The 24,998-nt window shown below is 45.6% G+C and overlaps 1 protein-coding gene and 2 long non-coding RNA genes across 12 annotated transcripts in view; 1 reads left to right on the plus strand and 2 right to left on the minus strand.

Annotated features, from left to right (window-relative positions):
* Nucleotides 1-354: 354 nt before the first annotated feature.
* On the minus strand, nucleotides 355-3,150 carry LOC140897454 (uncharacterized). The gene is made up of 2 exons (XR_012154737.1): nucleotides 1,955-3,150; nucleotides 355-834 (listed from the first exon to the last, which is right to left on the minus strand). It is a non-coding gene; the product is annotated as an uncharacterized LOC140897454 (long non-coding RNA).
* Nucleotides 3,151-3,297: 147 nt separating this feature from the next.
* Nucleotides 3,298-24,998, minus strand: part of LOC140898275 (uncharacterized) — a 2,445,793-nt gene continuing 2,424,092 nt past the window's right edge. For 6 of the 10 annotated variants that reach the window (XM_078848794.1, XM_078848799.1, XM_078848796.1 and 3 more), the window contains 7 exons: nucleotides 23,333-23,449; nucleotides 19,375-19,722; nucleotides 17,197-17,481; nucleotides 15,507-15,611; nucleotides 7,495-7,515; nucleotides 6,532-6,564; nucleotides 4,872-5,191 (listed from right to left, as the gene is read on the minus strand). In XM_078848794.1, the coding sequence (XP_078704920.1) occupies nucleotides 4,962-5,191; nucleotides 6,532-6,564; nucleotides 7,495-7,515; nucleotides 15,507-15,611; nucleotides 17,197-17,481; nucleotides 19,375-19,722; nucleotides 23,333-23,449 (1,139 nt within the window). In that variant the 3' untranslated portion in view covers nucleotides 4,872-4,961. Of the gene's footprint in view, nucleotides 5,192-6,531; nucleotides 6,644-7,494; nucleotides 7,516-15,506; nucleotides 15,612-17,196; nucleotides 17,482-19,374; nucleotides 19,723-23,332; nucleotides 23,450-24,998 lie in introns of those variants that run through there. The other 4 variants (XM_078848803.1, XM_078848795.1, XM_078848800.1 and 1 more) reach the window with 4 other exon arrangements.
* On the plus strand, nucleotides 21,253-23,531 carry LOC144929441 (uncharacterized). The gene is made up of 2 exons (XR_013634673.1): nucleotides 21,253-21,589; nucleotides 22,839-23,531. It is a non-coding gene; the product is annotated as an uncharacterized LOC144929441 (long non-coding RNA).

Genomic DNA, 24,998 nt, shown 5'->3' on the forward strand with positions numbered 1-24,998 from the left:
AGGTCGCACGGTGCAGGTTTCCTCTCACCCATCAGACTTCGTTTTTAAAGGAAAGCTGAGATGCAGGAGATCAAGGTGGCGCTTCCAATGAACAAGTACCAGGTCACCCACCCCATGGGATTCAGCCTCGTATGGTCCTTGCTCCAGACCCCCAACTCTGTGGGTCTCAAGCAGGGGTACACGTATCCCTGGGGTACACAGAGCTCTTCCGAGGAGTAGGTCAACTCATCTAGATATTGGCCTAGTTTTACAACGGGCTACATAAAAAGCACTAGCGAAGTCAGTGCAAACTAAAATTTCAGACAGACACTGACTTGTTTACACTGTTCTATATGCAATACACTGCCATGTAAGTACAATACTTATTTCCAATGGATTTATTTTATAATTGAATGGTAAAAATGAGAGTCAGCCATTTTTCAGCAATAGTGGCTGTGGCAACATTTGTATTTTCATGTCGGATTTTCAAAGCAAGTCATTTTTAAGCCACGTAAAACTTGGGGTACGCAAGAGAAATCAGACTCCTGAAAGGGGTGCAGTGGTCTGGAAAGGTTGAGAGCCACTGCCCTAACTCATCTCACAGCCTGGGACGTCTTCTCGACTGACGCTCCGCAGGAAAGCTAGAGATGAAAGACAACACCAGAGCCCAGCTTCCCAGTACAGGGAGGGGGAGGAAAGACTCACCCCTGGGCCTTTCCTTGTTACAGGGACCCACAGTGACACGGACTCTCTCTCACTCTGCAGCTTCTCAGGCTCTGCAGATGGGAACAGCTACGGGTGGATAAAAGGCAGCCAGGTTCTGTCTGAGACGTGTGCCGCGGAGCTCAAATGGATCTACCAGAAAGAAGCGGCCATGATATAAACAGCGCAACTGAGGATCCACATTTGTGTATCTGTAATGTGAATTACCCCCCTGTGAAGACTCCTGGGTAGGGCCCTACCAAATTCACCCATCCAGTTTGGTAAATTTCACGATCATGAGATTTTTAAAAGTCTTTTAAATTTCACAGTTTTAGCTATTTCAATCTGAAATGTCACCCTGTTGTAACTGTGTGGATCCCATCCCAGAAGAGAGTCATGGGGGGTCTCAAGGCTATTGGGGGAGGGGTGTCACGGTATTGCGACCCTGACTTCGGCACTGCTCCTGGCAGTGGTGCTACCTTCAGAGCTGGGCTCCCAGCCGGCGGCCACGGAGCTTTCTGCTGCTGGGGGAGGTTCCTGGAGGTGGCTCTGATCTGGCCCTGGGAGCAGCCCATGCAGGGGACGAGGTCCTGTTCCTCCCCAGCCCAGCCCGAACTTGCAGCTAGTTCCTGGCACACGATAGGAGCCCCTGCCCGGGACGCTCCCAGCCCTGCCCCTCCCCCGTTCCAGGGTCCAGCCCTGCCACTAGGATAGTCCACTAGGATGCTGGCAGGGGGGTAAGCCTTGGGCAACAGGGTCTAAAGTGGCAGAGAAATAAGCCACTGGGCGTTTCTTTTCTCCGTGCATCTGAGTGAGAACTCCAAGTGCACACCTAGATTGTACGTGGCAGAAAAGGGTAAAAGGCTTAGAATAGTCAGGCAGCCCTAAGGCAGGGGCAGAAGCCAAACCCTGTTTGAGGGAAACAAAGACTATCCTAGCTCTGTATCTAGTTAATGTTCACCTGAATTTCCCCCAAATCGAGCATTTGATTCTTGACAATGTTTCATACAGAGAAACTCCAGGCAGGGAGTGAGAGTCCTATGATGAGCACATTTCCAATGCCCACCCTGGTAGCTTACTAGCTCTCTCCATTGCTTTCTATGCCATTGTGTAATGTCCTACAAGGCTTCCTCAGGGCTTCAAGGTTTCCTTCTTGAAACTTGAAACTTGATCAGGTAACAGGTCCCTGATCTGATTACCCAAAACCCCCAACCAGAACCTACCTACGTGCCTACTTACTTATTTTTTAATGAATTAACCCTGAAATTCTTACCATGCTGTATCTTTGGTCTGGGTTTGTTGCTAGAAGGAGCTTCTCAGTAATATGAAGATGGAATAAAAACATACCAGATTGATGACAAAGTTCAAACATGTTGGCCTTGTCTTGACACAGAATGTAATATGGGGTGATTATTTCTTCCCTGCATGGGGGGCAATGTTTAAATGTTTATGGCAATGCCATAAAATTATGAAAAAAGGTACCAAGTGGTAATATTGCACAAAATTACCCCCTCCACACAAAAAATTAATAGTAAATTATAAAAATACTGTAAAGGCACATCTGTCTCCAACATGTGTCTTAACCACAAAATACAGGTTGTGTGTCAATGCTCATAAAAATTAAAAAAACTTACACATATAAAAAAATTGGGATCCCTTTAGTTTCCAGGAAACGCAAACCCATAAAAAAAGGTTAACACTTTCATAAACATGCACAAAATGTAGGTATCAACAAAATCACATTATTTAAAAAAATGCCCAACATGTAAAAATTGAGCTCCCTATGGAAGACTCCAGCAGAAACCATCCCTCTACTAATAATCAAGCCATAAAAGACCCATTCAATCCCTAACACTCTTAAGAAAGTATAACTATATTTGTAACTTGTGCAGAGGTCTGTATAAAGTTTCTGTATGCTTGGGTAATTATAACTTTAATAAAACTTATAAAATAAAATAAACCTTGCATTGGTAAATGTATGTGTGGTCACTACCTTTGGTCTTTGTGTTCCTAAAAACTCTAAATCTAAAGCAAGTAGCAAAGGTAACTTTCACTGTGTTAAGCTTAAAACTGTAGCTGCCAGAGCCGAACCCACGGTGGTGTAATACCACATTGCAAAATTCACTTTAAATAAAATTAAAGGCTACCCCCTGATAGCTGCAGCCCTCAATACCAGCTCCAGCACCACCTTCAGCACCATCCCCACTGCCTGCAGACCGACTTCCATGCTACCACGTCCAGCAGCCACTGGAAAACTCTGGGGTTGGGTGGGCTCTGAGCAATGCATGGAGTGAAATGGGCAGATGTACCATGTGCATTCCACCCCCATAAAACAGCATTCAATAAGATCAACATTTTGACTAGGGGGAAGGAGAACTGGAGGTGCCCTTCTGACTTCCAGTTCCACTATTAGTGAGCCCATGGAGCTTGGACTTTAGCTATTGGTCCCCTTTCGCTCAGGAAGAAAAGGAGGACTTGTGGCACCTTAGAGACTAACCAATTTACTTGAGCATAAGCTTTCGTGAGCTACAGCTCACTTCATCAGATGCTCATGCTCCAATAAATTGGTTAGTCTCTAAGGTGCCACAAGGACTCCTTTTCTTTTTGCGAATACAGACTAACATGGCTGCTACTCTGAAACCTGTCCTTTTGCACAGGGTTGCACTTTATTTCACACTGCACACTTCTGAAGAATTATTTGTGGACAGGAAGTTATGGTGCCTGCAATGGTCTTTGGGTTATTTCAGCATTTTGTTTTGTTAATGAATTGGCTGGCTTGGACAATACATTGGCATATGAGTGTCAGGAAATAAAGGAAGAGTCAGGAAGTTGTATCCAAAGATTTTAAATAAAATATCAGATTCTTTTAAAAGCAACAGCAAATAACCAAGAGCAAATCAGCACATAGGAAATAGACACAATGCCAATGTACAGCATTACAGTCCCTCATCACATCTCCACATCACCCAGTGCTGCAAGGATGTAGGTGTGTAAGCCATCCCTTGTTTCCCTTGTTCACCTGGACCCAACCTCTGTGATGACAGCAGGAGCGATGGAAGCTCCATAAAAGTGTGGGGAGCCACCGGCACCTAAACTCTGGCCCTGCCCTCCCCCACTACCCCTTTTCCCAATGCCCTGCTCCCACATCACCCCTTCCTCCTGAGCCCCCACCCTCACACCACCTCTGCCCCGTAAGGCCCTACCCCTGCTCACTCCTCTCTGCCCCCGCATCGCTTGCTCTTACGGCTTGTTAAAAGTTGGAGGGCATAGTCCCCCATTTTTAAAAGTGATGGGGCCATGGACCCCTGACTCCCCATTCCAGCACCCCTGGATGACAGGTGCACATTCTGGATGTCTGTATGGGACTGCAACCAGCAGTGTCTTTCTCCTTGCAGATGCTAGGCAGAGCACAGCAGACCACAGCCATATGGATGGCACTGGCTATGTTGGTGTCCAAATGGTCTGTTGGTGGCACCATATTGCCTTCAGCCTGCCAAATGTGCACTCCATGTCCCTAGAAATCCTAGTGCCAAACACGAAACTACAGCATTCATGTCAACACACGTGTATGGAGTACGGATCATGTGCAGCTCGGCAGTGTGGACTTTTACAAGTGGACTTGACTAATGTGTGCACATGCCTGCAAGGCAGGATGGAGCACACGCTGCAGTGTAGACACACCCTTAGCTACTAACCTGACCAGTGGCTAGAGTTCTCTTGGATTGCAGAGGCTAGTGACAGACAGGCTGCACAATCTTAGGACCAAGGAAATTGGCTTGTCTTCCTCCATCTCTGCTCTCAATGGCTCTTAAATCCAGGGACACCACCCCTCTTCCAGGTTTATAGAAGGCTATAGAAGGTTTATAGAAGGCTATAGAAGGTTTATAGAAGGCTCTGCAGAAACATTGGAGACCTCCAGCATCTTAGGATGAGGATGTGTGAGGCTAGACTGGCTGATGACAAGTGTCCCAGAGGGGTATTTCTTCCTGTGTCTCAGGGACACAGTCTGAGCTGTGATTGCAAATCCCAGACCCAGAGCCAAGGGTGGATTTTCTCCCCAGCAAAGGAAGCCGGTGGGAAAGTGAATATCAGTACCCCTTTATCAGCATCAAAAAATGCCACCTTCCCCACTTCATAGTCCAGAGAAACCCGGATCCTCTTGGGCACCTGCTTCAGGGCCAATGGGGAGCGAGGAGAAGTGACAGCGAGGTACTGATTCCCCCAATGGCCCACAGCCCAGATCCCCTCCTCAGTGCTAAATATGATCTCTCCTTTCCTCCTCACAGACTCTCTAGCGATCCCCACAGCCCAGTATCCCCCATGTCCCACCTCCACCTCCCAGTAATGTCTCCCTGAGTTGAACCCCTCGTAGCCCAGCACACAACGTTCATATTCAAATCTCTTAGGATTGTCGAGGCAATCCAGCCGTGTGAATAGCCGTTTAACACTTTTGCAATCCACAGACAGGAGAAGATGGGGATGAACTGTGTCTGGATCCAAGTCACATTCTCTGGGAAAGAAAAAATCAGAGCATTAAGGGCAGAGCTCAGCCCTGCGGGAGAGTTTGATCATGTCAGTGACAGAATCTGCCCCAGATGGAGTGTGACTTAGGGAATCGCCTTCCTCCAGAATTTACCAGGTTGGAATGGGGAGCAGCTCTGAGATCTCAGCACAGTGCAGGGGAGAGTCACTCCCCTGACAGAGATGTGTCAGTAACAGAGTGAAGGGATCAGCTGGGCCAGGCCTCAGAATCAGGGTCTATCCCCTCCTGGCCCCACCTCTCCCCATGGAGGGGACTAGTATCCCTGGGGGGACACAGCAGATTATATGAAGTCAAGAATATTGACACAGCTCCCCCCCACCTCCCCGAAGTGCTTTATTTCCAGCATGAGTCCTTTTGTTTCCCAGCTGCTTCCTCCTTTCAATGTGATATGGGCCTCCTCACTCTCCTCCCCTCTCCAAATGCTGGATCTCTGACGTGCTCCTTCCTCAGACAGCAACAGGCCACATGGGGCAAGGACTTGACATGCCTCAGATTTCACTGCTCAGCAGCAGGTCCCGTTTCTCCCAAGGGCGGCTGCTCTGGGGAACTGCACTCACCCTCCTGTTAATTGCTATCATCTTCAAAACTGCTCATCATCCCACCCTTCCCTTCCCTTCCCTTCCCTTCCCTTCCCTTCCCTTCCCTTCCCTTCCCTTCCCTTCCCTTCCCTTCCCTTCCCTTCCCTTCCTCTCCTTCCCACCACCACCTTCACTCCCCCACCCATCTCTCCTCCACTGCTCGCTCTGGCTCATGTGCAGGAAGCAGGATCTTCCTCCCCTACATTTTATTTCCTCACTTACCCCAGCCCCTCTAGCTGTAATTCTAGTCAACACTTTTCCCATCTCCATCATCATGGTATCTAGACACCAGACACAGAATTCAGTTGCTCCTTGTCTGCAGAGCATAGCTCTGTCCCTCTCCCAGGCAGTGAGGGCTGAAGAAGAGTGAGGAGGAGACATGAGCAGGAGCAGGAAGGCAATTGATGGGAAGACAGGGCAGGCCTTGGCCCTGGGGTAGCAGCTGGGCAGGGTCATGTTCCATTGTACAATGACTAGGAGGTGCTCTCAGAAAGCCCTTCAGGGGGCAGGGCACATGCAGACAGAGGAGTGGGAGGAGCTGTGTATGATCTGGATGCATTGTGCTGTGGCAGGACATAGGCATAAAACCTGCCTCACATCCTGATGCGCACCAACATACAGGATGCTTGTGAGGTCTGCCCTGAACTACTCACTGCTGCAATCAAGGAGAAGGTGCAACATTTTCTTATGAAAGGTGATGGACATTGATACAGTATGATCTTCAATTACCTTTTTCCAGAGGGGCAGCAAGCTTTCTCCAGCCTGAAACCAACCACATAATCAGAGATGAGAATTCCCCAGAACAAATTCTCTAGGATTCAATAGGGTACAGAATGGTACACTGAGGGAAAAATAGATTTATAATGTCTATCAGATGTTTATGATAAAATAAAGAATCAGAAACACACCTAGATTGTGTAAGTGCTTCTCTCACAGAGGCTACACCTTTAACACACTCTTTTGTATTATGTCAGGTTCCATTAACTATGCAACTGTCAAAAAACTTACGATCTGATTTTTCAACGGACACATTAGAATTAGGATGCAAAATACCTGGTCAGAAAAGCCTGAACCTGGTCCCACCGAGGTCAGTGAAAAATCTCCCATCTATTTCAGAGGGAGCAGAATAGAACATATATGTGCAGCAATCGTGAAAAGATGGCTGCACGTGCTTAACTTTACAGATCGGAGTCACTCCACTGAGTCCCATGAGTTCTACTCAGATACAGCAAGTCAAATCTGAAAGCTAATCCTAATTTTTGAATTAAAAGTGTTTTTCTTGACAAATTGCCTTTTTCAGAAACAAACATTTTTCTTCAAAACATTGCCAATTTAATTTCAATTTTATGACAAAGATCCACTTTCCACTTCTTTTCTGCACTATTTCTCAGTACTGTCAGGATCAAAGTTAAATCTGACAGCTCCTTTCTTTTCAAATCCCTTATCTTATTTTGTTTATTCTGTGTGACATTGATCAGCCTTACCTCTATTCCACATTTTTTAAAATCGAAATTGAAAAAAGAAAAACAACCTCCCCCAAGAAATAAATAATCAGAAAAACAACCCTGCCCCCCCAAAATCAATCAACCTAACAAAAAAACTAAATAAACGTCAACACCACAATGACAACAAAACTCTCTGATCAGTATACAACTGCATGCAAAAAATAGAAAGAAGCAAAAGAAGACTTACCAAGCTCTGCAGTAAGTTTCCCTAAAAATGTAGAGAAATAAATATTCATTATTATTTCCAGTTTTATCATCCAGAGCTTCTATCCCCCTGGATACACAGTTGAAAGGCTGTATTCTCTATGTATGAAATTCACACTATCGGTAAAGAGGGCAGTGTCTGAGTTATGGGAGTGTTGGGCAGAGAGATGTTACAATTGACAATACTTAGCTGTGATGATTCAAAAAGGGCTTGGTTTTAAACCTGAAAGTTGCTAGGAACTTTTTCCTCCCTGGAATAGATGCATTTATTTACTTCCCTAGCATGGGGTGTTTCTGTAGGGCCCAGCACTATAGAGCTCAGGTGCACTGCACTTTGTTAGCAAAAAGAGATTTCAGTAAAGATACCACAGGCAGGACACAGAGCACCTCTGAAGCCTCGCAATGGCCAGTGTACTCACTTTGATCTCAGCTGCAGCTCCTGCACATCCCCTATCTGGAATCTACAAAATCCTGGCCTGGCGGCTTCACTCCCATTTCTCTGCCGACCTGATACTTGTCATGTGACAATGGTAAAGCTCAACAGAGTCATTTTCTATATCACTGACCAGATCATGTTGTTATAATAAGGAAACAGAGCTATCCCTAAAACTCCTCAGTCTCTATCTTCATTTTTCCCTGTACTTCACTGTCCAGCCCCAGCTTCTGGCTTCCTGCATAGATTTATAGTACATATAGCCACACACACACACCACTTTCTCAGCAGTTGTTGACGTTATTTTGGCAGGTGTTAATAGGATTTTGATCCAAAGAGGATCACAGACTTTGTTAAACCCAAGCATCTGCCTTCAGGTTCAGTAGAAAGAATCATTATGGCCTTTTGTGTTGTGATCCAGCTAGAAATAATGAAAACTACTGCCCAGTGCACTGGGCACAAAGCCAACCCAGGTAGATTAACAGGGCTATCACTGATAGTGAACTCAGGGGCTAAAAGACCGTGTGTGTGTGTGTGTGTGTGCGCACGTGCGTGCATGTGTGTTTGTTGGAGGTAGAAAACCAAAAGAAACCTGGCAAAGGAGTTATGGGTGTGAACGGAAGCAGATAGGGCTCCTTGGGCACAGAGCTCACTACAGTGGAAGATTGGGGATTTTCTGAGCAAGGAAACTGTCTGCTGTTGTTGGTTTCTACTGTGTTCTAGGATAAAAGACTTTCCTCTACATATTCTGTAAATAACAAGATGACACCAAGAATAGACCTAACTTGTATCTATCAGAAACAACTCTGCACAAAGGGGAAAAACTGATACCAAGCTGGCATGAAGCCCTTCCCCGCTGTGCAGGAGGGCACAGAGTCCCCCTTGTCTCCCACTTAATGTCACCTCCCGCAGGAGGGGAATTTCACCCTCAGTGAAGATACATCTTAAATCATGTTCTCTATGTTCTCATCTCCTACCCATTGAATTATCATCAATACATTATTGTGATATTTCATGTGAGTTTCAAGTTGGTGTTCCTTTATTACCAATAATCACAACAACAAAAATTAACAGCAAACAACTTCATAGAACAGTTTCTATTAGGAGAAAACATTTGAAAAGCAAGTTGTTTAAGAATATTTACAGTTAATGTAGATTGAAAGAAATGTTTTCATTATATGAATCCTTAGCACCTCGATAAACATTAAATTTTTGTTTTACTAATCATGTGACTACATTGGAGTTCAATATCAAAGAGTGAGTATTTCCAAGTTGTGAAAGTTCTGAATTCCCAGCAGAATTAGAGCCCAGTCCTGCTTCCTGGCATATCCTACATATCCAGCAACTTTGTTGGGAGCTTTAGGGGTGCAAGGAGTGTAATTTCAGGCCCTAATATTATCAACTGTATTGTTCTAGGACTTGTGCATTTAGTGCTTGATCCTTCACTCCCTGAAGTCAATGACAAAGCTCTTATTGATGATAGTGGTGTTTCTGGTTCTAAAATCTCTCCCATAATAAATAATAAATAATAATAATAATGAGGAGACAAATTTGTGGAAAATTTTACTTGTTGGAGGAAAGATAATGACACCAATGTCGGTATCACATTTCCCAAACAAATAAATAAATAAAATAAACAGCGATAAATAAAAATTATTACTAGAAAATATGAATGGCCATACTGGGTCAGACCAAAGGTCCATCTAGCCCAGTATCCTGTCTTCCGACAGTGGCCAATGCCAGGTGCCCCCAGAGGGAATGAACAAAACAGGTAATCATCAAGTGATCATCCCATAGCCCATTCCCATCTTCTGGCAAACAGAGGCTTAGGGACACCATCCCTGCCCATCCTGGCTAATAGCCATTGATGGACCTATCATCCATGAACTTATCTAGTTCTTTTTTGAACCTTGTTATAGGCTTGGCCTTCACAACATCCTCTGGCAAAGAATTCCACAGGTTGACTCTGCGTTGTGTGAAGAAATACTTCCTTTTGTTTCTTTTAAACCTGCTGCCTATTAATTTCATTTTATGACCCCCTAGTTCTTGTGTTATGAGAAGGAGTAAATAACACTTCCTTATTTATTTTCTCCACACCAGTGATGATTTTATAGACCTCAATCATACCTCCCCTCAGTTGTTTCTTTTCCAAGCTGAAAAGTCCCAGTTTTATTAATGTCTCCTCATACGGAAGCTGTTCCATATCCCTAATAAATTTTGTTGCCCTTTTCTGAACCTTTTCCAATCCCAACATTTATTTTTTGAGATGGGGTGACTACATCTGCATGCAGTATTCAAGATGTGGGTGTACCATGGATTTACACAGAGGTATCTATCCCTTTCTTAATGATTCACAACATTCTGTTTGCTTTTTTGACTGATGCTTCACATTAAGTGGATGTTTTCAGAAAACTATCCATAATGACTCCAAGCCCTGGTCTACACTAGGACTTTAGGTCGAATTTAGCAGCATTAAATCGATGTAAACCTGCACCCGTCCACACGATGAAGCCCTTTATTTCGACTTAAAGGGCTCTTAAAATCGATTTCCTTACTCCATCCCTGACAAGTGGATTAGCGCTTAAATCGACCTTGCCGGCTCGAATTTGGGGTACTGTGGACACAATTCGACGGTATTGGCCTCCAGGAGCTATCCCAGAGTGCTCCACTGTGACTGCTCTGGACAGCACTCTCAACTCAGATGCACTGGCCAGGTAGACAGGAAAAGAATCGCAAACTTTTGAATCTCATTTCCTGTTTGGCCAGCGTGGCAAGCTGCAGGTGACCATGCAGAGCTCATCAGCAGAGGTGACCATGATGGAGTCCCAGAATCGCAAAAGAGCTCCAGCATGGACTGAACGGGAGGTACGGGATCTGATCGCTGTATGAGGAGAGGAATCCGTGCTATCAGAACTCCATTCCAGTTTTCGAAATGCCAAAACCTTTGTCAAAATCTCCCAGGGCATGAAGGACAGAGGCCATAACAGGGACCCAAAGCAGTGCCGCGTGAAACTTAAGGCGCTGAGGCAAGCCTACCAGAAAACCAGAGAGGCGAATGGCCGCTCCGGATCAGAGCCCCAAACATGCCGCTTCTATGATGAGCTGCATGCCATTTTAGGGGGTTCAGCCACCACTACCCCAGCCGTGTTGTTTGACTCCTTCAATGGAGATGGAGGCAATACGGAAGCAGGTTTTGGGGACGAAGAAGATGATGATGATGATGAGGTTGTAGATAGCTCACAGCAAGCAAGCGGAGAAACCGGTTTTCCCGACAGCCAGGAACGGTTTCTCACCCTGGACCTGGAGCCAGTACCCCCCGGACCCACCCAAGGCTGCCTCCTGGACCCGGCAGGAGGAGAAGGGACCTCCAGTGAGTGTACCTTTTAAAATACTATACATGGTTTAAAAGCAAGCATGTGAAAGGATTAATTTGCCCAGGCATTCACGGCTCTCCTGGATGTACTCCCAAAACCTTTGCAAAAGGTTTCTGGGGAGGGCAGCCTTATTGCGTCCTCCATGGTAGGACACTTTACCACTCCAGGCCAGTAGCATGTACTCGGGAATCATTGTACAACAAAGCATTGCAGTGTATGTTTGCTGGCGTTCAAACAACATCCGTTCTTTATCTCTCTGTGTTATCCTCAGGAGAGTGATATCATTCATGGTCACCTGGTTGAAATAGGATGCTTTTCTTCAGGGGACACTCAGAGGTGCCCGTTCCTGCTGGGTTGTTTGCCTGTGGCTGAACAGAAATGTTCCCCACTGTGAGCCACGGGGAGGAGGGAGGGTTGAGGGGGTAGCCACGCGGTGGGGGGAGGCAAAATGCGACCTTGTAATGAAAGCACATGTGCTATGTATGTAATGTTAACAGCAAGGTTTACCCTGAAAGACTGTAGCCACTGTTTTATAAAATGTGTCTTTTTAAATACTGCTGTCCCTTTTTTTTCTCCGCCAGCTGCATGTGTTTCAATGATCACAGGATCTTCTCCTTCCCAGAGGCTAGTGAAGATTAGAAAGAAAAAAAAAACGCACTTATGATGAAATGTTCTCTGAGCTCACGTTGTCCTCCCACACTGACAGAGCACAGAGGAATGCATGGAGGCAAATAATGTCAGAGTGCAGGAAAGCACAAAATGACCGGGAGGAGAGGTGGCGGGCTGAAGAGAGTAAGTGGCGGGCTGAAGAGAGTAAGTGGCGGGCTGAAGAGAGGGCTGAAGCTGAAAGGTGGTGGCAGCGTGATGAGAGGAGGCAGGATTCAATGCTGAGGCTGCTGGAGGATCAAACTAATATGCTCCAGAGTATGGTTGAGCTGCAGCAAAGGCAGCTGGAGCACAGACTGCCACTACAGCCCCTGTGTAACTAACCACCCTCCTCCCCAAGTTCCATAGCCTCCACACCCAGACGCCCAAGAACGCGGTGGGGGGGTCTCCGGCCAACCAGCCACTCCACCACAGAGGATTGCCCAAAAAACAGAAGGCTGGCATTCAATAAATTTTAAAGTTGTAAACTTTTAAAGTGCTGGGTGGCATTTTCATTCCCTCCTCCACCACCCCTCCTGGGCTACCTTGGTAGTCATCCCCCTATTTGTGTGATGAATAAATAAAGAATGCATGAATGTGAAGCAACAATGACTTTATTGACTCTGCAAGCAGTGATCGAAGGGAGGAGGGGAGGGTGGTTAGCTTACAGGGAAGTAGAGTGAACCAAGGGGCGGGGGGTTTCATTGAGGAGAAACAAACAGAACTTTCACACCGTAGCCTGGCCAGTCATGAAACTGGTTTTCAAAGCTTCTCTGATGCGCACCACGCCCTCCTGTGCTCTTCTAACCACCCTGGTGTCTGGCTGCACGTAACCAGCAGCCAGACGATTTGCCTCAACCTCCCACCCCTCCATAAATGTCTCCCTCTTACTCTCACAGATATTATGGAGTGCACAGCAAGCAGTAATAACAGTGGGAATATTGGTTTCGCTGAGGTCTAAGCGAGTCAGTAAACTGCGCCAGCGCGCCTTTAAACGTCCAAATGCACATTCTACCACCATTCTGCACTTGCTCAGCCTGTAGTTGAACAGCTCCTGACTACTGTCCAGGCTGCCTGTGTACGGCTTCATGAGCCATGGCATTAAGGGGTAGGCTGGGTCCCAAAGGATACATATAGGCATTTCAACATCCCCAACAGTTATCTTCTGGTCTGGGAATAAAGTCCCTTCCTGCAGCTTTTGAAACAGACCAGAGTTCCTGAAGATGCGAGCGTCATGTACCTTTCCCGGCCATCCCACACTGATGTTGGTGAAACGTCCCTTGTGATCCACCAGAGCTTGCAGCACTATTTAAAAGTACCCCTTGCAGTTTATGTAGTCGCTGGCTTGGTGCTCCGGTGCCAAGATAGGGATATGGGTTCCATCTATGGCCCACCACAGTTAGGGAATCCCATTGCAGCAAAGCCATCCACTATGACCTGCACATTTCCCAGGGTCACTGCCCTTGATATCAGCAGATCTTTGATTGCGTGGGCTACTTGCATCACAGCAGCCCCCACAGTAGATTTGCCCAATCCAAATTGATTCCCAACTGACTGGTAGCTGTCTGGCGTTGCAAGCTTCCACAGGGCTATCGCCACTCACTTCTCAACTGTGAGGGCTGCTCTCATCTTGGTATTCATGCGCTTCAGGGCAGGGGAAAGCAAGTCACAAAGTTCCATGAAAGTGCCCTTACGCATGCGAAAGTTTCGCAGCCACTGGGAATCGTCCCAGACCTGCAACACGATGCGGTCCCACCAGTCTGTGCTTGTTTCCCAAGCCCAGAATCGGTGTTCCACCGCATGAACCTGCCCCATTAGCACCATGATGCATGCACTGGCAGGGCCCATGCTTTCAGAGAAATCTGTGTCCATGTCCTGATCACTCACGTGACCACACTGACATCGCCTCCTCGCCCAGTATCGCTCTGCCAGGTTCTGGTGCTGCATATACTGCTGGATAATGTGTGTGGTGTTTAATGTGCTCCTAATTGCCAAAGTGAGCTGAGCGGCCTCCATGCTTGCCTTGGTATGGCATCCACACAGAAAAAAGTCACGGAACGATTGTCTGCAGTTGCTCTGACGGAGGGAGGGGCGACTGACGACATGGCTTACAGGGTTGGCTTACAGGGAATTAAAATCAACAAAGGGGGTGGCTTTACATCAAGGAGTATTTCAGGCAGGACTTCACGGAGGGTTCCAATAAGAAATGGTGCACCTAAGTAATTGTTCTTATTGGAACAAGCAGGTTGGTCTGGCCTCTGATTGATACATGGCTAGATTTACCTTGCTGCACCTTCTCTGTGAGTGACTGCAGTGTGACCTAGAGGAATGAGTCCCCTAGACGGGGCGGGAGGGGGGGAAGCGAATGAGTACAAAACAAATCTAGTCTTTTTCTTGTTTTGATCCACTCCATCTATCTTTTACATCTTTGGCTGGCAGCAGACGGTGCAGAAGGACTGCAAGCCATCCACATCTCATGGCTGCTCGGCAGGAGATGGTACAATAGAACTGCTAGCTATCCATATCGCCTCCTGCTCACCATAAGATGGTTCAATAGGACTGACTGCAGGACTAAAGAGAATGACCTGGTCAAGTCACTTCTAATGTAGTCCCTGCACCCATGTCTGCCCAGGTGCTCCTGGCCGACATGGCCAGGAGCACCTCGGACATGACGATGACGGCTACCAATCCTATTGTACAGTCTGCTGCCACAAGGCAAGGGGTTGCTGCTGCTGAGTAGCAATGCAGTACCACGTCTGCCAGCACCCAGTAGACATACGGTGACGGTTACCTGAGCGGGCTCCATGCTTGCCGTGGTATGGCGTCTGCACAGGTAACTCAAGAAAAAAGGCGCGAAACGATTGTCTGCCCTTGCTTTCATGGAGGGAGGGAGGGAACGGAGGCCTGATGATATGTACCCAGAACCACCCGCGACAATGTTTTAGCCCCATCAGGCATTGGGATCTCAACCCAGAATTCCAATGGGCAGCAGAGACTGCGGGAACTGTGGGATAGCTACCCACAGTGCAACACTCCGGAAGTCGACGTTTGCCTTGGTACTGTGGAAGCACTCCACCGAGTTAATGCACTTAGAGCATTTTCTGAGGGGACACACACACTCGAATATATAAAAACGATTTCTAAAAAAACGACTTCTATAAATTCGACCTAATTTTGTAGTGTAGACATACCCTAAGCAAGTGATTTTTAAGTCAGGAGAAACTTGTGGTATGCAAGACAAATCAGACTCCTGAAAGGGGTGCAGTGGTCTGGAAAGGTTGAGAGCCACTGCCCTAACTCATCTCACAGCCTGGGACGTCTTCTCTTTTCACTTTTCTCTAATTTTATGTGTCCCGTTATATATAAATGTGAAGGCTCAGCTGGTGTAACTCAGTGAAGTTCCTTTGCAAGGACATTTCCATACAAAACCATTATTTTTTGTTGCTTCTACATTTTTCATGTTACTTTTCAGTTTTTCAGATGTAGCCTTACTGCTTTTATTAGAAGAAAATCTTGCATTATATTTTCCTTTATAATGTTTACCTTTTATTTTAAATAAATAAATAGTGATACCAATGAAACATGCGAAAATCATCAGGATCACCGACAGAGCCACCATCCATGGATTCGCCTTTGGGAAAAAGGCAGCTGTAAAAGAAAACCCCAGAGGGACTCACATCACTCTGTAAGTAAGGGCAAAAATCAAAGGATTCCACATCATATAAAGCTACCTCCAGCAGGAGTAGTCTAAAACAAAGGTGGAAATACAGCCCTGTCTGCAGTGCACAGAGCACCAGAAACCTATATTACAAGGACTCCAACCAACACAGGCATCAATTCACAGATCAGCGTATGAATCAGCCTGGTTTAATTCACTGCTGTTGTTGCACAAAGAGACAACCTTGTCCAATGCCTAAAGCACTGGCTTCAGACTCAGGAGACTGAATTATGTTCCCCACACTTCTGGTGCCCTGCTGTATGAGCTTTACTATGTCATTTCCCCTCTGTTGCTCTATTTCCTGTCCAGTCTTTTGCTTGTCTTGTTCATTTAGTTTAGAACTATCATAGTTTATTTGTACAGTGCTCAGCACACTGGGGCTGCAATCATGGGCGGTGCGTAATGGAGGCTTGGGGAGAGGCCAGAAGCGGGAGTGCAGTGGCGGATTACCGCACAGACCCACAGGGCTTATGCCCAGGGGTCCTGGCCAATTTGGGGCCCCCGGAAAAATCCCCACTGCTACAGCCTTGGGGGTGGAGGAGCTCTTACTCCAGGGCCACAGTGGGGACACAGAGCCTTTCTGGACTCGGGGTGGCAGCAGACAGGGTGGAAAGGAACAAGCGGGGTGTGGGCCTCGGGAGAAGAGGTGGAGTGGGGGTGGAATGGGGGCAGGTTCGTGGTTGGAACAGGGGCAGGCTCACAGGGGAAGGGGTGGAATGGGGTGGGGCCACGGGTAGGGCCTTGGGAGGAATGGTGGAACGGGGGATGGGCTCTGGGCTTGGCGCTCTGGCCAGGGCCAATTGCTCTGCTGCAGTCCCGGCCATGGGTGAGAGCTCAGCCCCAGCTGGGGCTATGCTCTGAGCCCCTCCTCTCCATGGTCCCAAAAGAGCTCTCAGGCAGAAGCAAAAGCAGAAGCTCCCCCTGCAGTTCCCAGCTGCCTCTCCTCATAGTCACAGCTCCCAGCTTGCCGGCTCCGGCAGCTGTCACACAGGGCGACACCATGTGACCAAGCAGGGCCAGCAAATCCTGGCAAAAGTCTGGGGGAGCATGTGACCCCATGTGTCCCGCCGTGTCACCACTGCAGGGAGGAAGGTCTCGGGTTTCAGCCCCACTCCTGAAGCCCCAAGCCCCAGCAGGTGCTTCCCATGGGGCTGAAGCCCTGAGACCCCCCTCCCCACAGATTTGAAGCCCCAAACTCCTGCAGTCATGCCCCAGCTCTCAAACTTCTGAAGATTGTCATATGTGGCTTGGAGAGTCAGTAAATTTGGCCACCTCTGCTATACAGTATAGGTGGGATCTTCAAAAGTGTCTGAATTATTTAGGAGCATGAGTCTTGTTGACTTTCAGGATACTTTTTGAAAATTCCACCATTGGTTTGTTTCTTTTGTAGGGTTTTTTGTCTAAATATCATACTCTAGCCTTCATTGCTATTGATACATTTTAATGTAGTTAACCAATCTGCTGTTGTATTTTTTCTGTTGCTGATCACAGTGTGTTGCTTTGGTGGTAACTGACCTGATATATAAAATAATGTTGATTCCTTTTTTCGGTTGGTGTGGGTACTCTTGACTACGCAAGACAAGTTCTGGTGTGAATTCTCTGTAATAACGATGGAATTTTCAATGTCAAACAGCTCATTGGCTTCTTTGGAATTTGTTTCAGAGAGCGATGGTAAATGCTGTCCACTGGCATCTCTCCACAGCACCTCAGGCTGTGGGTACCAGCCAACCAATCGACACACCACCCGGATCCCTCCATCCTGATAATCCTCAACAGAGATGTGAGGAGCAGTGCCTGAAGCTAGAGAAAATTAATAAATCAGTATTAATTTATGCACATGTTCAGCCTGGAGGATAAACATTTAAATTTTCCTTTTATTCCCTATACTCATGGACTCAGGAAACAATATGAGCAAGAAATTATAATTATTTCATGGAGCGGGAAGGGAAAACTTTTTCCTTCACTAGTTTTCCATTCCAGGATCTACACATGGCAAAACATTGTATTTCATGATTTCATGAATCCGTTAGCTGGTAAATGATCTTAACACTAACGGATAAAGAAAAAGATTGAGAAAAATAAAAGTTATATTTCAAATGTACCTTCAGGTGAAATATCTCTTCTTTGATCATATACAGTCTGCTTTAGCTAGCCCTATGGGTACATGTCAAAGACAGAGGAGAAAAGTCTGTCCATGTCTGGTCAAGTTTAACCCAGAGCTCAGTATGTGTGGCTGCTCCTAAGCCCCTCTTCACTGGTGAAAAGCAGTGGAGGAGGAATGGGCTTTCACAGGAGGAATTGTTCTCCCTCCTTAAAGTTTTAGCAGCCTTCACCAGAATGAAACGAGATAGCACCAGAGTGACAAGGAGCCAGCAGAACACTAGCCACTCATTTTCAGACGTGGAGTAGCTAGTGTACCCCTTATCCAATGTACTTCATGTTTGGATGAAGAATCATTCCTCGCAACGGACTTGGGGAAATTTTTCAAAACCACCCAAATGACATAGGAACTTAAATCCGATTTACAAAAGTGACACACTGGAGTTACTGATAGGAAATAAATTGAAGGTAACAGGAAATTTTGAATAGTAAAATGCAAATAAGAATCACTGAGAACGCTCTCCAAAGGAAATACAGGCACATAGAACTATAGGATTGGAAGGGAACTCAAAAGGTCATCTAGTCCAGCGGTTCTCAGCCAGGGGTCTGTGGCCCCACAGGGGGCTATGAGCAGGTTTCAAGGGGTCCACCAAACAGGGTCAGCATTAGACTTGCTGGGGCCCAGGGCAGAAAGCCAAAGCCCCCACCCTGCTGTGCATGGCTGAAACCTGAGACCCGTCACACGAGGTTGAAGCCGAAGCCTGAGCAAGGTAGCTTCGCAGGGCCCCCTGTGGTGTGGGGCCCTGGGCAATTGACCTGCTTGCTATCCCCTAATCCTGGCCCTGGCTTTTAAATGCAGAAAAACAGTGATTGTGGCACAATTGGACTGTAGAAACCTCCTTCTTAAAAAACCTACAATTGCAAGAATTCCATGACCTGCCTAGGTTACCTGTTCCAGTGCTTAACTATCTTCATAGTTAGAAAGATTTTCCTGCTATGTAGCCTAAATCTCCTTTTTTTTCACTGCAGCATCATACTGTTGGCTCCATATTCACTTTGTGGTCCACTAAAATCTCCACATCCTTTTCTGCAGCATTGCTGCACAGACAGTTATTCCCATATTGTATTTGTGCATTTATTTTTTCCTTCCTACGTGTATTTCTCTTTGCATGTTTTTACTCAATTTCATGTTGTTGATTTCAGACCAATACTCCAGTTTATCAAGATCATTTTGAATTCTAATCCTGCCCTCCAAAGGGACTGCATCTTTCCCAGCTTGGTGACATCTGCACATTTTATAAGTGTACTCTCTACTGCATCATCTAAGTAATTAATGAAAATATTGAATAGTACCGGACTGAGGAATGACCCATGTGGGATCCCATTTGATACATCCTCCTAATTTAACAGCAAACAACTGATAACTACTCTTTGGGTTCAATTTTTTAATCAGGTTGTGCACCCACCTTCTAGCAATTTCAGCCAAACCACATTTCCCTGGTTTGCTTATGAGATTGTCATGTGGGATTGTGCCAACAGCCTTACTAAAAATTAAGATATATCACATCTATTGCTTCCCCACACGCTACTGACCTGACACCTTTAGTTCCAATTGGGCTTCTTCATAATCCATACCCTCTTGAACAAAACAGCTATACTGTCCTTCATCAGAAGGTCTGATATTGAAAATTCTCAAGGCAACATTTCCATCGGTGAGACCATCTTTAAAGAGCTCTGTCCTCCGCTGATATTCTGACATCTGCTGCCCATACTGGTCCTTTCCATCACTATAGCGATGAACAAATGGAGAGAGTTGGGACCGGAACCACGTCACCTCCATGTTCTCAGCGCTCATCTTGGGGGACAGGTGACAGGGTAACACAATCTCTTCTCCCACAGTGGCAATGACAGGCTGGTCAGGTCCAACCACTCTAAAACGAGCTAAGAAATGTACCAGGATACAAGGAAGATAAATTCAGAGAAAGCATGGGAAATTCATATACATTTCTTTAACAATACACACAAACAACAAGATCTATTTCATGTATTTTATATTCCATGGGGCATGAAATTATATATGGAGTTTACAAGAAATAATGCATTTCCACAACTGTAAATTATTCACAAAAAGAAAAGGAGTACTTGTGGCACCTTAGAGACTAACTCATTTATTTGAGCATAAGCTTTCGTGAGCTACAGCTCACTTCATCGGATGCATTCAGTGGAAGTGAGCTGTAGTTCACGAAAGCTTATGCTCAAATAAATTGGTTAGTCTCTAAGGTGCCACAAGTACTCCTTTTCTTTTTGCGAATACAGACTAACACGGCTGCTACTCTGTTAAATTATTGTTATACCAGATGTAGGGTGAAACCTCATTGAATCTGGTGGGTGTAATAGCCACCCTTCATTCAGAATAAATGATAGAAGCAATGAAGCTCCTTTATGGAGTAAAGTAGCTGAAACTTTCAGAGCCACCACTCAAATTACATGCCATGTGCAAGTCTGGTCAAGAGCTGAGCTATGTGGGCATAGTGCAAATACAGAGGGATGGGTATTGCTTTGGTAGAGCTGTGTGCTTGTGTGTGAGAGCAGAAGCAGAGAAAAAACACTAAAGAAGCAGACAGAAAAGGCTGCAAAGAAGGGCCAGAGACAGCCAGAAAAGCACTTGAAGCATGTGAAAGCTAAGAGAGAACTTGTTGGGCAAAGTTTTGGTTGAAAGCGGCTTGGAATTGTGAGCAAAGAAATTGCCTCCTGCTGTTTGATTCCTACTGTGTTCAATGATGCGGGACTTTGTGTACATTCTATGTAAATAAAAAGGATTTCATCAAATAAATACCTGACTCCATCAGCAATTTCTCTTTCTAATGGAAAGAACCCATAAGACCCTGAATACTGGCTACCCACTCATGTCTAAAGGGTTAATATTATGTTTATGTAAGCAGGGTCTGAATGAATGCTTCCCTGACAGCTAGCTGGGAGTGGGAGAGACTCCCCGTGTGTTTATGTAAATACAATTTGTTCCTGCTCTGCTTACATATTCAACAGATGCAGAGGTGTCAAAGTGATCAACTTTAACTGGTGTTGGGTACAAATCACTTTAGTACTGAATGCAGGAGTAGTGAAATGCTGTTACCAATGTTGTAATTATTGTTGGAATACAGAGAAGCAGTGCTGTGCTTAACCTGTCCCAAATAAGGGGGACCATCCTCAGTTGAAAGAACCTTGTTAAGCCAGGGGCTCAAATGTCAGCGCCCTGTGAAAGTAAGAGGGGTGGGGACAAGTATCCCAGTGAGAAGGCAGCACACCCTCACCAAGGGTCCTACCTAGATTGGTTCAACCTGTTCCTCCCCACAGGTCAAATAATAGCATTAAATAGGCTTCATTAGAACCCTCTTTGTTAATTTAATTGTTCGATCAGAGCTGAAATCATTTGTGGTGCGACTGTGTTTCTGCCCTGCCTACTAAGAGCTAAAATTACTAAGAAACTGATGTGCAGAGGACACAGCAGAGAGGCAGATGGCAGCAGAAGGTGACTGACAGCTGGTGAATGAGTGGCTGTTGAGGCAGAGAGGCGCAACAAGCAGCCAGCAGGGCAGTGGCAAAGAAGCGTGATGAGTGGCTAGCAGGGCGGCTGGTGGAGAAGCAAGGTGAGCGGCCAACAGGGCGGCTGGTGGAGAGGTGTGCCAACAGCGGTGACCAAGCAGCCAGCAGGCTGACAGTGGAGAGGCGCGGTGAGCATGGTGAGCAGACATCTGGCAGGGTGGCTGGCAGAGAGGGGCAGCGAGCGAGTGCCCGAGCAGCGCTACAAGTAAGGAGCCTCTTTACCCCCTCTCCACACAAGGTGGGAGGTGAAGTCTGCAGATGCACCTCTGAACTCTGGGTCTGCACTAACCAAGGACAGCAACTGTGAGTGGGGTGCAGAGAAGGGTTGGGCATGTGAAGGGGGCTTTTGGGTTGCTGGACTTAAGAACCTGAGGGGAAAGGACACTGCCCAACCTACTTGGGGTTGGGTCGTTTACCCATGGTTTATTTTTATGGACCCTAGTTGCAGTGTTTTCCCAAATTAACACCCAGTTGCTTCCCTCCTTTTATTAAAGTTTCTTTTCTATACTCAGACTCTATGCTTGTGAGTGGGGAAGTATTGCCTCTCAGAGACACCCAGGGGTGGTGTGTAAATTTCCTAGGATACTGGGTGGAGGATTGAGCCAGTTCTGTGTTGTATCAACAGAAGGAACCCCTAGATATTGAACATGGCCCTGACTGCTGCTGGCTCCACCAGGCAGAAAGATTATATTTTAAAAAATACTGAAATACATTCCCAGCACTTGTCATGGGGAGCAAGTGAGAGGATCACAAAATGTCCCCAACCCCAGTTACAGTGACAGGGTGATAAGGTTCAGTCACTCTACATTGTGCTCTGAAATGTGCCACAACATAAAAGAAAATTAACTCAGAGAGAAAAATTACTTTTCTTTTGCCTCCTCAGTCCTGTCAGCCTCATGCAGTAGTGTGCTATGCAAATAAAATAGGATTAGATCTGATAAACTAGGCAAGGAAATTTGGAGGAAATTTTAAAGGGCTGGAAACCTGATCCCAATCCCATTGAACCAATGGAACAGTTCTCATTTACTTCAATGGGATTTGGATCAGCCCTAATGGGCTCTCCTTTTGTTGCTCAGGTTCACAGGCTGTGGAAGCCTTTAATCTCCAGAGGGCTAGTTTCAATTTAAGATAGTGCAAAGTGTAGCATCCTACTTGGTTAGCTGTGCTCTGCACATGGGACACTGTGTACCTGACCTCTGTGATATGCTCTTACTTCCAGTATATTTTGTGTGCACTTCAAAGCACTGGTTTTTGACATATGAAGCATTAAGTGGTTTGGGACCAGATTAGTGCCTCTTTCCTAATGTGATGTCCCAGAGACTGAGAGCAGATGGAGTGTCTGAGCTAACAACCCCACGGGTTCTAATGGGACATTTTCAATAAAGGGTCGTCAGCTGTGTATCTCATTTACCCTCTTGTTCAACCTACTGACTTATAGTCCCCGCTCTCTCTAGGTGTTTGAGAAGGGAATGAGTGGAAGAGGACGTCAGTGCATTAAGATGAGTTAGACAGTTATTAGTCCTGAAGGTTTGGACAGGCAGTGAAGACACTTTTTAAAAAAACACTGTTGTTTCTGTTTGGAATTTGGGTTGTTTTTTGTTTAGCCTTCTGTTTACAACTAAACATCTTACTGGGCATCTTTTCAAACCCCTGCTATTTATTTACTTAGATTTTTATCCTCCTTCAATAATAGAGTGTTATCCATTGCTGACAACTTTTAAAAACACATGCATGAATAAGCAAATCTAAAAACTATCCCAAGAACAATGCAACAACCCAGCAACAGGATAAGCAGAGCAAAATTGAATAAAGAAGTTGCCAATCTTGCTTTGTGGTTCTGTTTACACACTGTAAGTAGTTCCATTGTCTTCAAGTGAAGCCCATTTGTAAGTCACTGTAAGCCTAGATAAATCATATAAGAAACTACAGAAAGAGATGGGATTCCTACCTGATTCCAACCTGTGAAGAGAACAAGTAATGAAGAAAATAATCAAATCAGGCAGAAAGCATCTGGCTGTGGTGCTATGGCAGAATGAGAGAACCTGCATCCTCATGGGAACTTGGTCTAGATAACAGGATGGACATGGAGAAAAACAAACAAACATCATAGTAAACAAAACAGTGATTATGAGATGCTGGTTATTGGATTTTGAGGGACAGAAGATCACAGAGGACACAAATAAAATGGGATATATGCATTGCCAAGTAAATTTATTGTGTTATGCAGTTAGAGCAACCATTCCATTAAAGTTGAAAACATGTTTCTATTATGAGTCCGAGTTTGTCCCATTCCCACCCAATCCACACTGCTCCCCACCTCGAGGTCGCTGCTTCCCCCACTCCTCTATATCCTGCTTCTCCCCTCTGGGTCCTCCCTGCCCAAAGGTTCCTGCTTTTCCTCAATTCCACTTTCCCCTCTCCAGATGCCTGCTTTCCCCAACTCTGGTTCCCTGATTCCTCTCTCCCTCCATTTTCCCCTCTCCAGGGGAGAGCCCTAATCACTAGGCTATTGACTAGCCTGAGATGGAAAAAGAAAAGGAGTACTTGTGGCACCTTAGTGACCAACCAATTTATCTGTAGCCTGAGATGGAGTTTTTTCAATCTTTCCTGGTGGATCTGTTCCACTTTGAGTAAATAATGAAATATTTATTAGAGCAGGAACTTGAACCTGAGTCTTCTACAGCCAAGAGGAGGGCTCTCATCACCAAGCCACCCTCTCTCCTCCACTGCAGCACTGCTGAACATATAATTTAATACAGAGTGGAACAGCTCCAGCAAGAGAGCCTGAGAAACAGAGACAGAGAAATGTACAGGCAATGAGCCAGAAAAGTCACAATACATTCAACTGCAGTGAGAGTCCTGGAGCTTCTTTTATTCCTTTGATAAATTCAGAACTTCTCTTCACATCAGCAGGAGATTTGCCACGGTTAACTCCAGCTGCTAGTTACTAGTTCTGCCTCACTAGTATACCATAACAGAAATATCCAAGAAAAAAAGCTCAGAGACATGGGATGCTTTCATAGAAGTATCTGAATGATCCTATTACATGCATTCCTCTTCCCCCCTTCTCCTTCCTCTCTACCCACTTCCTTCCTTCCCCATCTCTAGCCCTCTCCTCTGAACTTTGCTTCTATTCTTTACTTAACTTCATAATTTTTCTTTAACTAGTTGATTTTCCATAAGCAGATTTTGTTTGTAAATTGTTTAATGCAAATAATTGAGGTATATTTTGACCATTCATATTATATATATATATATATAATTAAATGTTTCAAGTATGGCTAACATTAGGTAGCAAATGGTTAATATATCATGAGAATTTAATATAGTTTATTATGTTTGTTTTTTCTCTGTATATATTTATATTTTAAAAAATTAAAAAAACAAAACAAAGAAAATAAGACTCAACTCCAGGAGGTTTACAAGGAAAAGGTACCAGGAGGGGGATTGCCTCGGAGAGAAAATAAAATCACGCTGCTCTGTAGAACCTTGCTGATCCACAGATGCAAGGAGTCCCCAGGTCCAGCAATGCACTGGAATCATGAGGGGTTAGGGGGTAGATGTTCCCGGTACACTGGAAACATGAGGAGGGTGGGGTGAGGTAGATGTTCCCG

This window comes from Lepidochelys kempii, chromosome 14 (assembly GCF_965140285.1).
Source record: "Lepidochelys kempii isolate rLepKem1 chromosome 14, rLepKem1.hap1, whole genome shotgun sequence".
Taxonomy (NCBI): Eukaryota; Metazoa; Chordata; order Testudines; family Cheloniidae; genus Lepidochelys; species Lepidochelys kempii.